Source organism: Oryzias latipes, chromosome 9 (genome assembly GCF_002234675.1).
Source record: "Oryzias latipes chromosome 9, ASM223467v1".
In the NCBI taxonomy this organism is placed as follows: Eukaryota; Metazoa; Chordata; class Actinopteri; order Beloniformes; family Adrianichthyidae; genus Oryzias; species Oryzias latipes.
In genome coordinates this window covers 9,186,622-9,198,385 of record NC_019867.2, presented here as the reverse complement: position 1 = coordinate 9,198,385, position 11,764 = coordinate 9,186,622, and the positions used below count along the sequence as shown (strand labels likewise).

The window sequence follows — 11,764 nt, the reverse complement described above, 5'->3', positions numbered from 1 at the left end:
TACATTCTTACATCCAGAGCATGTGATGTATGTGGTGCATGACTGGCATCATGGGTTTATTTATAGGAAGCTATAATGGGCTGCAGAGGCATATTTTCTGATGCGGTCTGTGCTGTGTATAATCTGTAGGTTTAATTAGACTTACTGATTCCCACATGAGTGGAAAACGAGACGTTCTCTCTGATGCTAAAGTGTAAAACCAGTCCATGTTGTTTTCTGTGTTCTCTAACTTGCTCTCCAGAGGCTCCACCACACCTCAGCGGCAGCTGTCTCCAGTGCGCCGTCTGACAAGTCACGTTCATATCCTGCAGTTTGTTCAATTCCTTCCAGTTTGCTCTTCAGACAAAGTGACTTTCATCTGTTTATTTGTAACTCCTTTCCCATCTGGTTTTCATGGGGTGGGGTGCAATGCAGCACCCAATTGCAAAGAAATAAGGCTGTATTTATTAAAAATGGTCGTCCCGCTTTGTCTGGCTGTGCATCACTGCTGATCCTCTCTCATTGTGTTACTATGAATCCAGAAAGCCTGGGAAATGAGGAGCGTGTTCAGACACTGGTAAGTTCTTGCACTCGAAGGATTGCACTTTATCACAACTCACTTTTGAGTGGGAACACTGTGAATTGGAGGCTGTACACCACAGTGCAAATATCAATGCAGTCACAGAAGGGGGTAGCAGGCAGAGACTACATACAGTAACACATGCAGAGAAGTAGGTTTGAACATTGAGGCTTTAAATCAGCATCATTTCTCAGTGGGGCTTGCAAATCCTCCATATCAGAGATCTGCTTCCTAACACAAAGAAGTAAAGTTTTTTTGTTTGTTTCATACCAAACTTCACTGGGTTGTGCATCCACACAAGATGATGCAACAAATGTGTTTTGTGTTGGTTCATCCCCTGTGTCATTATGCTGAAAAACTGGTGGTCCCAGGAGGCGTTTAGACGCACAAACTGACCGACCAGATGAGTAAGAAAGAAAGTCAAACAACAAATCCCCACAAAAACCTATAAAGATTAGGAGAACATCAGCGATAGTAATAGTATTTTATCATGGATTTGACAAAACTAGTCCTAATCAAAATTAAAACTGGTGCATCTAAAGGCGCCTTCACACCAACAAGTTTATTTCACTCCAGGTTTTTTTTTAATCCTGATCAGAGGCTAAACTTTGGGGGACCAAGACGCCAGCTGCCCTTCACTGGTCCCCAATTTTTGAATTGATGTTAGTATCATTATTGACAAAGATTAAGAAATCCTCAACAGAACCTTCTTTGTATTCCATATTATCTTTTTCAACACATTTTTAAACTATTTACTTCTGCTTTACATTAGAGGACTGCCGTTTTAGTGTTAATAACAATAATAAAACTGTTTGAAATTTATTTTTTTTATCCTTTAAATGTAATGGCCCTCCACTACATTTAGTGGTTTGATTTGTTCCCATCTTTAGTTTGCTTCTGAAAGTGCTTTTGAGTGAAAAGTAACTAAATCCAACATAGGTGAGAAATTTAATTGCACTGTCCGCCTATTATTGTGTGAAAGCAGCCCAAAAAAGAATTATGTTATTGATTGTAGATAATGTGAAGAATAAATAAAAAGTACAATTGTATCCCTTTGCAACACATTGTGATCTGAGCTTCTCCCTGTCTTGGCAATGATGTTTGTGAAAGAGGATTTTTATGACTTCCATCTTTCTATTAGATTTCAGTTGGTGCCAAAATAGACAGTTTTATGCACAATAAATAAGTATCAATTGACAATTTTGTCCAAACGCAAGCATATTTCAAAATCTATATTCAGCAATTATTTGGCAGGACTTCTGAGGTTACAACTCACAAACCACGTTGTGGTCATTGGTAGTAATGAAGCTGAAGAATAAGTATTGCTGAAATGTTGGCAAACCCTTCATCATCTAAGGAGGGGTAATCAATTAATTGCAATACTGACCAAATTGCAGATGGTAACCTGTTGGCCTCAACTGAGGACGTTATTGAGAGCCATGCTTTGAGGGTTTCCTAAATCCTGCCAGCATGTCTTCTGATAGGAAAACGGAAGCTGAGGACTCATGATCGGCCTGTCTGTTACCCAAACTAAAGTCAATGATAGCCACCTAATGACAAAAGCATCAGGGGTGGATGAGGTCTACCTTGAGCACCTCAAGTCTCAGAATGTTGTGTCTTTGGGGACATGCCTTAGTGACCTCACGTGGTGGTTGGGGACAGTGTCCTTGGATTGGCATGGTGGGGTGGTGGTCCCTCTTTATTGGAAACGGGTTTGAAAGGGGGTTTCAAGAAAAAGGTTTGCTTCGACTACAGGGGATAACACTACTCAGGATCCCTGGGAAAGTCAACTTCAGGTACTGGAGAGGAGAATTTTCCCACTAGTTAAACCTTTGATTCAAGGAGAACATTGTGATTTTTCCCCCAGTTCTGGAACAGTGGATCAGTTCCACACCTTATACATCGTGCCAATTGGTTCATAGGAGTTTGCCCATCTAATACGCCTATGCTTTGTAGATTTGAATCTCTAGTCTCTAACTAGTCATGTAGTCTCCGTACAACCATTATATTACTAAAAGTAGGTTTCAGTTGTTCCTATTGCATCCAGTAGGGGTGCCCTTTGACCTTATTTATATTCAAAAATGTCTCGGACAGTATTTCTAGGTGCAGGCAGGACCAGAGGGAGTCTGATTTGAAGATCACAGAATTTCATCGCTGCTTTTTTCCAGATGATGTTGTTCTGGTGGCTTTATCAATCCAGGACCGTCCATTTGTGGTGCACAGTCAAGTGTGAAACAGCTGGAGAAGGAATTAGCCCTTCCAAGCGGACTGGAAAAATATACTTTTCCTTCTCCAGGAAGGTAGATAACTCCTGCCCCAAGTAGAGGACTCGAAGTATCTTGTGGTCTTGTTTAAGAGCAAGTGAATGTGCACCCTTGGGTCCCCACTTGAGAAGTTTTGTGCAGACAAACGTTCTTCTTGACCCGGCACTGGATAAGCAAGAGAAGATGGATGAACAGTTGCATTTTCTTTTAAGCAAAGTTAAAATGAGTTCATTTTCTCTGCATGAAATAATAGCATAATTTATAAAGAACTGCACATTCAATACAATAATAAATTGAAATTGACAAACAACAGCATGTTTTACAGACTAAAGATGTTGCAAAACAGCTCCAGGCAATTTGGCTGAATTAAACACCTGCCTGCTAATTCAAGATGAACCATCTGAGCTAAAAAAAAAGCATTAAGACACAACACTGTAAAGCAAAAGGAAAAATTGGCATATTGATCCTAAGATCGCACATTTCAGATAAGAAATTCGTAATTACAATTAAATTACTTTACTTTTTGTGTACACGTAGCACACAGTGGCCGTAAACCCTCAACACGCACCGATCTAAGCTGATTTTGTGAGCTTTACAGGGTTGGGGCAAAACAGATGTTGGAAGGGAGAAAGAAAGAGACTAGCAGGTGTTGTACGTTTATGTAACCACATGGAGGTGCTTTCCAGTGTTATACATGCAGGGGGTTGGGTCATGAAGACAATCTGCTCAAAAACTGAGGCCGTATCATATGCATGAATTGCATGAGCTGCTTCAGAGAGTAGCTAAAAGAAAAACAAAGCAAAAATGGAAAAAGCTCTGGGATCAACACAGAGCTTCTGGTGCAGACCAGATACAGATGAGGTCATTTACACACATCCTCAGTTTACACTTCCCAACCTTTTTTAGTACACATTTTCCTGCTAATTATGTTGCTGGATTAGTTACAGATGGTGTTTGGTCATATTTTTGGTTTGTACAATGTCTGCAAAAGTATCTGTAGTAGTCTCTTTTTCCTGCATCAATCTCTGCTGCAGATCTGATACGTGACGTAAACAACACATGAAGTCAGATTGAATTTTTGATGCAGTGGCTAATTGATGTAAATAAGTGTTTGTGTGAGCAGTGCACACATTCAGCAGTGAGATATGAGCCCCTGTCAGTTTTCTGTTCATGTTGACTTGTAGCAGAAACAAAGTGAACTCATGAAGCACAGAAAAAGGCCATTAGCTCTATCAGTGAGCACAATCACTGAACTTGCTGGGCTGTATCATGACAAAAGTGTGAGAACAGACTCAGCGGCTGATCGTGGAGAACATTTGGATGGTACACATATAGAACTCACCCTCCTGCCAAGCCCCCAGTGGGCTGCTATATCAGGCAGTCAGGCGGGGAGTCAGGGAGCAGTAACAGGGCTATTAGGACTCGCAGAGACCCTATCGATCTCCTCATTGATCCCCTCCTACCTGGCTATTCCAGACAGCTGTGTGGGTTTGCACAACCAATGGCAAAAACAGCAGTGAAACACTACAGATAAGAGCACCCCAAACAACAAAACAATGAACACCAACCAAGAGTGCGGATAGCTACATGGAAAGTTCTAAACCCCCTTTACTCACCATCTCTGTTCTTTGAAAAGATGTTCTGAAATCACACTCCCTTTCATCGTGCATGGGTCTGATTATGTATGTCTGCTATCTGAAATAGCATCTCCAGAACAATGGAGCAGCACCACAGCTGGAGCATGTGAAAAGTGTGAAAGTATGGTACAGGAAGAAGTGATTTATGATATGCACACAATGAGGAAAATATTTGGTCAGAACTCTGATATGTCCCACTCCAATCTTCTTTTGTAAAAATGTTCCCAGTGGTCTTTTAATGGTAATTTTGCTGTTTTTAGTCATGAAATCCAAAAATTGGTGTTGTTTTCAATGACATAGTTCCTGCAGAGTGGCAGTAAAACAATAGAAATTCGCCTCCAAGTTGTAGGCGGTACCGTTGGTATAGTGTAAGCCCGCCCCGCATTTCCCTGTCATGTCTTTGTTTGCACTCTCTTCCGCCAACTTACGGCTCCTAACAACCTCAAACTAACATAACAAGTTCAACTAAAATGGCGAGCAATATTGGACCTATCCAGCCTTAAAACTTTGAGCCAGATGCCTGCACAGACAAAGAGGAAAACAAAAACATACATGGGTCTATTTGTCTACAAGTGGATGCATCAAAATGGACCAGAGCAGGGAGCTTTTGACTTGCCATAGTAGCTTCTGCATCACATCTACAAGCTTTTTCCAATGGCATTTTTGCATCTGCTCCTGATTCACAAAAATGTGAATAAAGAAATACTCTGAAATTCAATTTGAAGCTCAAATTTCTTCATTTATGTCCTTTATCAACAGCACAATTTTCATTAGAGGGAGTTTCGAAGCATCATCGTGTTTATTTAAATCAATGCTTAGCATCAAGGTCAAGTTTAGCCCTATTTTTGGATTTTCGTACAACAGTTGTATAGTTTTCAGCAAGGGTAAAATACTAAGATTTAGGATTTGTCCTTCATCATTGACATTTACATTATTTCTACAAAATGAGCTTATATAAACAAAAAGGCAGAACATAAAGCGCTCCAAGAGAAGGCAAATAAAAGCAGAGGTGACCTGGGTGGGTCTAATTTATTCAAAAAGTGTGGCTTCCTCTGTTGTCTATGTTAGATCTATATAAGATCCTATTTCTTTATAATTGTTGCTAAAAAAATATGAGTGAACAGATCATGTATAATCTTTCCAACAGGATTTCTTAGTGTTCAGTTCAGAATTTTTTTCATCTGATACCCTCTTCTTCCTCTGTCCAGATCTAAAGGTGTCTAAGCTTTTGTCTCCTTGTCTTCCACAAACCACAGTGAGAGTTTTTGTGTGCCCTTGTAGGTATTTGAACATTGCCTTGGAAAGTTCAATATGATATATGCCTTTTCACTCCCTGTTGTTTTCTTACCATTTCTGTCAAAGCTTTGCTGGCCATTTCAGTTTCTTAGCTTTTAAGATTTTATCTGAGCCCCATCTCACATTGCTGTAATGACTTGTAATGGTGTACCATGCAAATAGCCAAGCACAGCTCAGTGCTTTTCAGGAAACATTCCCTGTGTAAAACTGACTCATTTTTAGTCACATTTGTGTCTAACTCAATCAGACATGTGCTGTGTGTGATGAGTGTGTGCCGCTGAATGGGACAGAAGTCCATTAGAAGTTTGAAATCCTCCCTTGCTGCAGGAGTGCAAAGCAGAACTGCAGGGCTCTCACTCAGCTGCCACAGGCGCTGACAGTGAAAAGGAACAAAGCAACACTGCCTCCAGTGGCACTCTAATGCAACTGATCCTGCAACAAAACACCAGTCTTCTCGAACATTGCAGTTTGTGTCCAGACACTACAAGCAATCTAATTACTGATATATATGAGCTGCAGAAAATTTACAACTAAAGAAGTGTATTTGTTGGGTGTGCGGCTGGAGCCTGATTGATGACAGGATGGCAGGTCTTCATCAGAGTCCATCTGATTAATCATCAGAGTCCATCTGATTAATATCCGGCCCTTCACTCCTGTCCTCACAACTAATGGCTCCCTGCCTCATCCTGTCTATTATTATCGTTCAATAATGAGATCTAAAAGAAGACGGTGTGAGTGAACTGCACTTTGAACTCATTAGGAATTTTGATGCAAATGTGGTTCTAAAATATATATATTTTTTTGTTTGGAATGTTCTACAAAGTATTCACAATTTGCAATTTTTGCCTCAATAATATGAGAAAAGTAGACAAAACATGGAATCTACAGTTTAGCACATAAACTATCCTTTTCTGATGTAGTAATAAAAATGTAAAAAGTTGTTACTTATTTATGCAATATTTATTTCTTCCTGAAATGAAAACTATGCACAACTACACACTACAAACTGCCAGGAAAATGGACAAAGATCCACTTTATAGGTTTCTGATCTAATGTTGAACATTGGATTGAATGTTTAATAAGGACCAGGCTTTTGTTGTGACCTGTGGTGCAGCAAGAACATTTTTGCAGGGGGACAGATGTGGTTATGAGAAAAACAAACTGTCTGAAAGATGATTAAAGTCCCACTTCTGCTATATTTTTATCTATTGTAAAATCGTTCCCAGTGGTCTTTTAATTATGATTTTGCTGTTTATAGCCAAGATCAAAAAGCCTGTGTTGTTTTTTTAAGACACGTTGTCAGCAGAAGAGTTGATCAGAAATTTGCCTCTGAGATGTGGGTGAGACTGCTGGCGTGGAAGTAACACTCTGATATCCCATCATCCCTTTGTTTACACTCTTTCCCGCTAGCTTATAGCCCCACACAACCCCAACCTAACATAGCAAAAATGGCGAGTGGTACCAGAGCTATCTAGTTTTGAGCCAGATGCCAGCTTGGACGAGGGAAATGAAGATGTACTAGTTGTCTGCAAGTGCATGCATCAGACTGAAGCACAGCAGAGAGACTTTGACCCACCCATTTCAGTTGCTGCGTCACAACTGAGAGCTTTTTCAAACAGCAGGTTTTTACCTGATCCTTATCCATCACCACTTGTAAAAAAGATTTACACAGAAATACAGTTGTAATCTTAAATTATTTTATATAAGTCCTCCATCATGAGAAAATGCTACAAGAGTATATGTTGAAAACACAAAAAACACAATTTTCTTTGGAGTGGGTCTTAAAATAAATACATTATAATTTAGAGTAAACGTCATTTTTGACAGTTTTGGTGATTTTTACTGATTTTTGAAGTAGGGTTATGTTTTACAACTTTTCATTATTTTGCTGTTGAGCTGACTCACAATGAAAGGGTGGCTTTCTCTAGCAATCAAATATATTTCTGCTGAGATACTGAGGTTTTATCATTTTATTTCATCTTTTATCATTTTATTTCAGCAACATCATGTTGGACAGCCAGCCACAAAAACCTCATTTCATTTTTTGACCTCTGCCTCAGCTCATAAACTTGGAATCAAACAACACTGAGCTTAAAATTCAGCCTTTTCTCAAACAAATGGAAACTAAAATAAAGTTCAAAATTCAAAAAATACTACTGACGAGCTTGAGATGTTTTCTTTGATCATTGTTTTCATTCCTACCTTTCATTTAATCCTTAAAAAGAAAAAGGGAAAGCAATGAAATTTGAAATTAGACTGCAAAATCAAGATAAACATTGTAATTGCTTTAAAAGTAAATGTTAGTCCCTCAAGCAGGAACTCCAGTTTTCAACAGAGGCTTAAATTGAATCCTAATTAACTCTGTTAGTTGATGTTTCTTATTTGTGCAGTCCTTCGGGACGTATTTGGTTATAGCAGTACTTTATAAAAACACTGAATTGCATTGAATATTCTTTCATTTCATTTCAAACCTTGTCAGTGTTTCCTCATGTTTCTTTTTTGCAGTTACTAAAATCGGGCAAATCTGTTTTTTTTTCTGTTTTTTTAGAAGTCAGACCTTTACGGTGTAGGTAATCTTTGCATACAGCAACTTTTGACCTCTAGTATTATTGTCAACAACTGTAATTAGTTAAAAGCTGATAAAGAAACTGATATTTTTGCTGGTTATAAGGGACCCTTTTATGTTTGTTTTTATCGTGTTGTATTCAGCTAAGGTGCAAGTCAGTCTCTGTAATTTCCTGGGACATGAATATTAAAAAACCTAAATCCCAGACTCCCAGTTAATGAATTGTATAAATAAAATCAGTCACCAAAGGGAAGTAGGAAAACTCCAAGGTAGGATTTGTCACTTACAGGGAGACTGTTATAATGAATCAGACACTGAAATCCCCATGAGCTCTGATCGAGTCCCAGAGGAACCAGTTCGGAGCTTGTTTCTCAATATTTGCTGACTATCTGCCACGTAACGATAGTAAAATTATATCATCAACCTGCTGCAAATTTAGACTTGATTTTCTGCTACAGATCCATTTAAATCAGGTCCGATGCTTTGTGTTATTAGCACCATAGACGTTGGAAAAACCCAAAAGTCGTACTATTACCCTCTTCTGTTCATCATGTGTTGGTGGCATCAGACACAGGCGAGGGTTACACAATGTGAAAAACATCTCAATGGTGCAGTATCAGGCAAAACTCCTCACTGATAAGACTGATAAGATTCATAAAACAATCACGCTGCTAACAAGAGCTCGGACGACTGTTGCATTCATAAAAACTGCAACAAGGGACAGGGAGATTTCATTCATGTTACAGCCCCATTCAAAAATGATTACCCCTGGAGGTGTTTACCAACCAACCAAAGAGCAAGGTGCTCTTTTTAAGGTCAACCCAGGTATTGTGGGGACCAGAATGTGGTCAGCGTAAAACAGAAGTTTAAAGATATTCATAGTGTTTTTGCTTGTTCAGGTGTTTCAAAATAAAAATAAAAATTTTGTTTTTTGCTCTACATCCTACATCTTTAAGGTTGCACGGTGGCGCAGTGGTTAGGACTCTCACCTCGCCACACCAAAGCTTCAAATCCCAGCTGGGTCTTTTCTGTGTGGTGTTTGCATGTTCTCCTCATGCATATATAGGTTTTCTCAAGGCACTCTGATTTCTTCCCACAGTCCAAAATCCTTCTTCATAGATGGATAAGTGTCGCAAAATTTATTGTGTTGAAGATATTGTTATCATTAATACCCCAAATTTGCCTCAATTGTTCAAGTGAGTACAGTCATTTCTGCCAAAAACCATGACATAAACAGAAGCCATGAAACCTGATTTCAAGGCTTTTTCCTTGTCCAGGTGTGTTCATTCCCTCTCTCAATCGGTTCAAAGTCAAATCAACTCATAAATATTTTATTGGTTCTCAGAGGATCAAGGCCAATATTCAAATGAGGTATTTCCTTTCTTTTTGTGTGAGACTATTTTTGACTAAAATGATAGAAATTGTGTGTCAATGCTGTTAAATATTATTATCATCACACCAGATTTCAAGATAAAATTAATGTGCTTTCAGGATTACACAGTTTCTTTTGTAACTTTGAACTTTTTTTTTTTAGTCTTCCCATTTAAATAAATGGAAAACTTTATTAAGTAAATAAAGTTTGAAGCTCTGTTGGGCCCACCCATGGTCCCTTACATGCAAAAAAGCAGAACACTTTTATGTCAAATAGAAACAAAACAACTGATTTAAAAAAAAAATTAATCCATATCTCTATAGTTGCCAAGATCAATAAACTAAGCAATAAACATCCCAAAATTTTAGAAAACTACAAATGTTTATTTTAGGTGCAAAGTTAGACTTTTTAACATGCAAGTTAATGAAGAATCCCTATAGAAACCTGCCTCTAGTGGCTATATGAAGAACTGAAACATTTGAGTCTTCTGGGTATTTCTTTAGCAATGGAATGCTGTGGCCTGGTTAATAAACAACCCAATCTCTGGTTTGTCTGCTAGAAGAGGACGGAGCAGATTGCAGAGCTTTAGTTGCTGTTGCATCTGTTGGAGGTGAAACTTTTCCAGTGTCTTCATTTATTCATGAGCTTGCTCCTGCTCGCTGATAAGTGCTTCATAAAGCCTTCACCGGTGGGCAGAGAACGGGGACAAGGCGCATCTGTGGAGCAAACAAGCAGCGTCTAACTACAGCCATCATGAAGAAGCAGCTGTGGTCACTCGCCTGCATGTTTCTTCCTTTTGCAGGATTTCTGTTGACATGCATCGGAGCTTACCTGCTGTCTATGCAAAATGTGAATGACTTCCTTTGGAGATCTATCATTATTTATATTATGATCGCCATTGGCTTGCTGTCCATGATTTTTGGGGTCTTCCTGAGCCTCTGCCACAGCATGAAGAGCAAATTATACCAAAGAAGGCATGTGGAGCAAATGCATGTCTTTACTGTACACAGGTGAGGCATTTGGGAAATTTTTGTGAGATTTTATAAAATGTTTATTAGAAAATAAGTGATGCAATTTAAGAAAAAAAATGAAGAGTACACTTAAATATTTATAAATCTGAATAAAAGCTAAAAAGTGTCCAAATTTCTTCTTCTCTACAGGCCAAGCACCTTTCCTCCATTATACGAAGAGTGTCAGGGAAGCCAGGACTTCTCTGTCTGTACGCCTCAGGTGGTTGTCCCAACCGATGGAATGTACATGTCGATGAGTCTGGCTCCTCCATTGTACAGCCAGAATAATTCAGAGATTACAGACCCCTCTTGGTGCTGGGAACAGCCTCCTCCATACAGTCAGGCTGTAGAAATGCAGCAAGGACAGGGACACCAGGGAGAGCAGGAGGAGGCCGCATCTGCACACTGACACAACCCATTCTGTTTTCCAGTTGAAGGAATAGAGACTTTTAGATTAAAAAAAAAAAAACTCCTGAAAAACTGGACTTTTCTTGTGTTGTTAAACTGCAAAGAGCTGGAGCAGCGATGAAGATGCATCCTTTATTCATGGACAGAGAAGACCTGGTGTTCAGTCTTCAGCCTGGTTCAAACATGTTACTGAAATGTTGTTTTCCTGAGAAAAGTGTAAGATCGAGTTTTGAAAACTGTTGGGTAATTTGTCAAGCAACCAATTCCGTGTTAATCTAAGGACAACTTTTTCTGTAATTGAAGATAAGCTTTCTACATGGCAAAAAGGAAAAAAAAAACTCTGATACACTGCAAAAACCTCATTTAATCATTGGTGGATTTACTTCAAATAAGTCAATAAATAAATCTGCCAATGGTGTTAAAAAAAGATCTTACAAAGAATTCTTATTTTAAGAAAAACATTCGAGTCACTAAATAACTCTTAACTAAGATTATTTTGCTATTGAAAAACTTTCTTAATAAGATTATTTATCTAGCAAGGCCAAAATTAAGACACATTTTCTTTAAACAATGGTCTTTTTACTTTCTTAAAATTCAGTTTTTGCAGTGTACAATTTGAAAAAAATCTTTCCTCCATAACATGGCTGCACTT

The 11,764-nt window shown here is 38.7% G+C and overlaps 1 protein-coding gene across 1 annotated transcript; it reads left to right on the top strand.

Moving 5' to 3' along the window:
* The first annotated feature begins 10,156 nt into the window (after positions 1-10,156).
* On the top strand, positions 10,157-11,173 carry tmem252 (transmembrane protein 252). The gene is made up of 2 exons (XM_020705813.2): positions 10,157-10,704; positions 10,855-11,173. The coding sequence occupies exons 1-2, from the start codon at positions 10,448-10,450 to the stop codon at positions 11,111-11,113; spliced, it is 516 nt and encodes a 171-aa protein (XP_020561472.1). The 5' UTR covers positions 10,157-10,447; the 3' UTR covers positions 11,114-11,173.
* Positions 11,174-11,764: the final 591 nt, after the last annotated feature.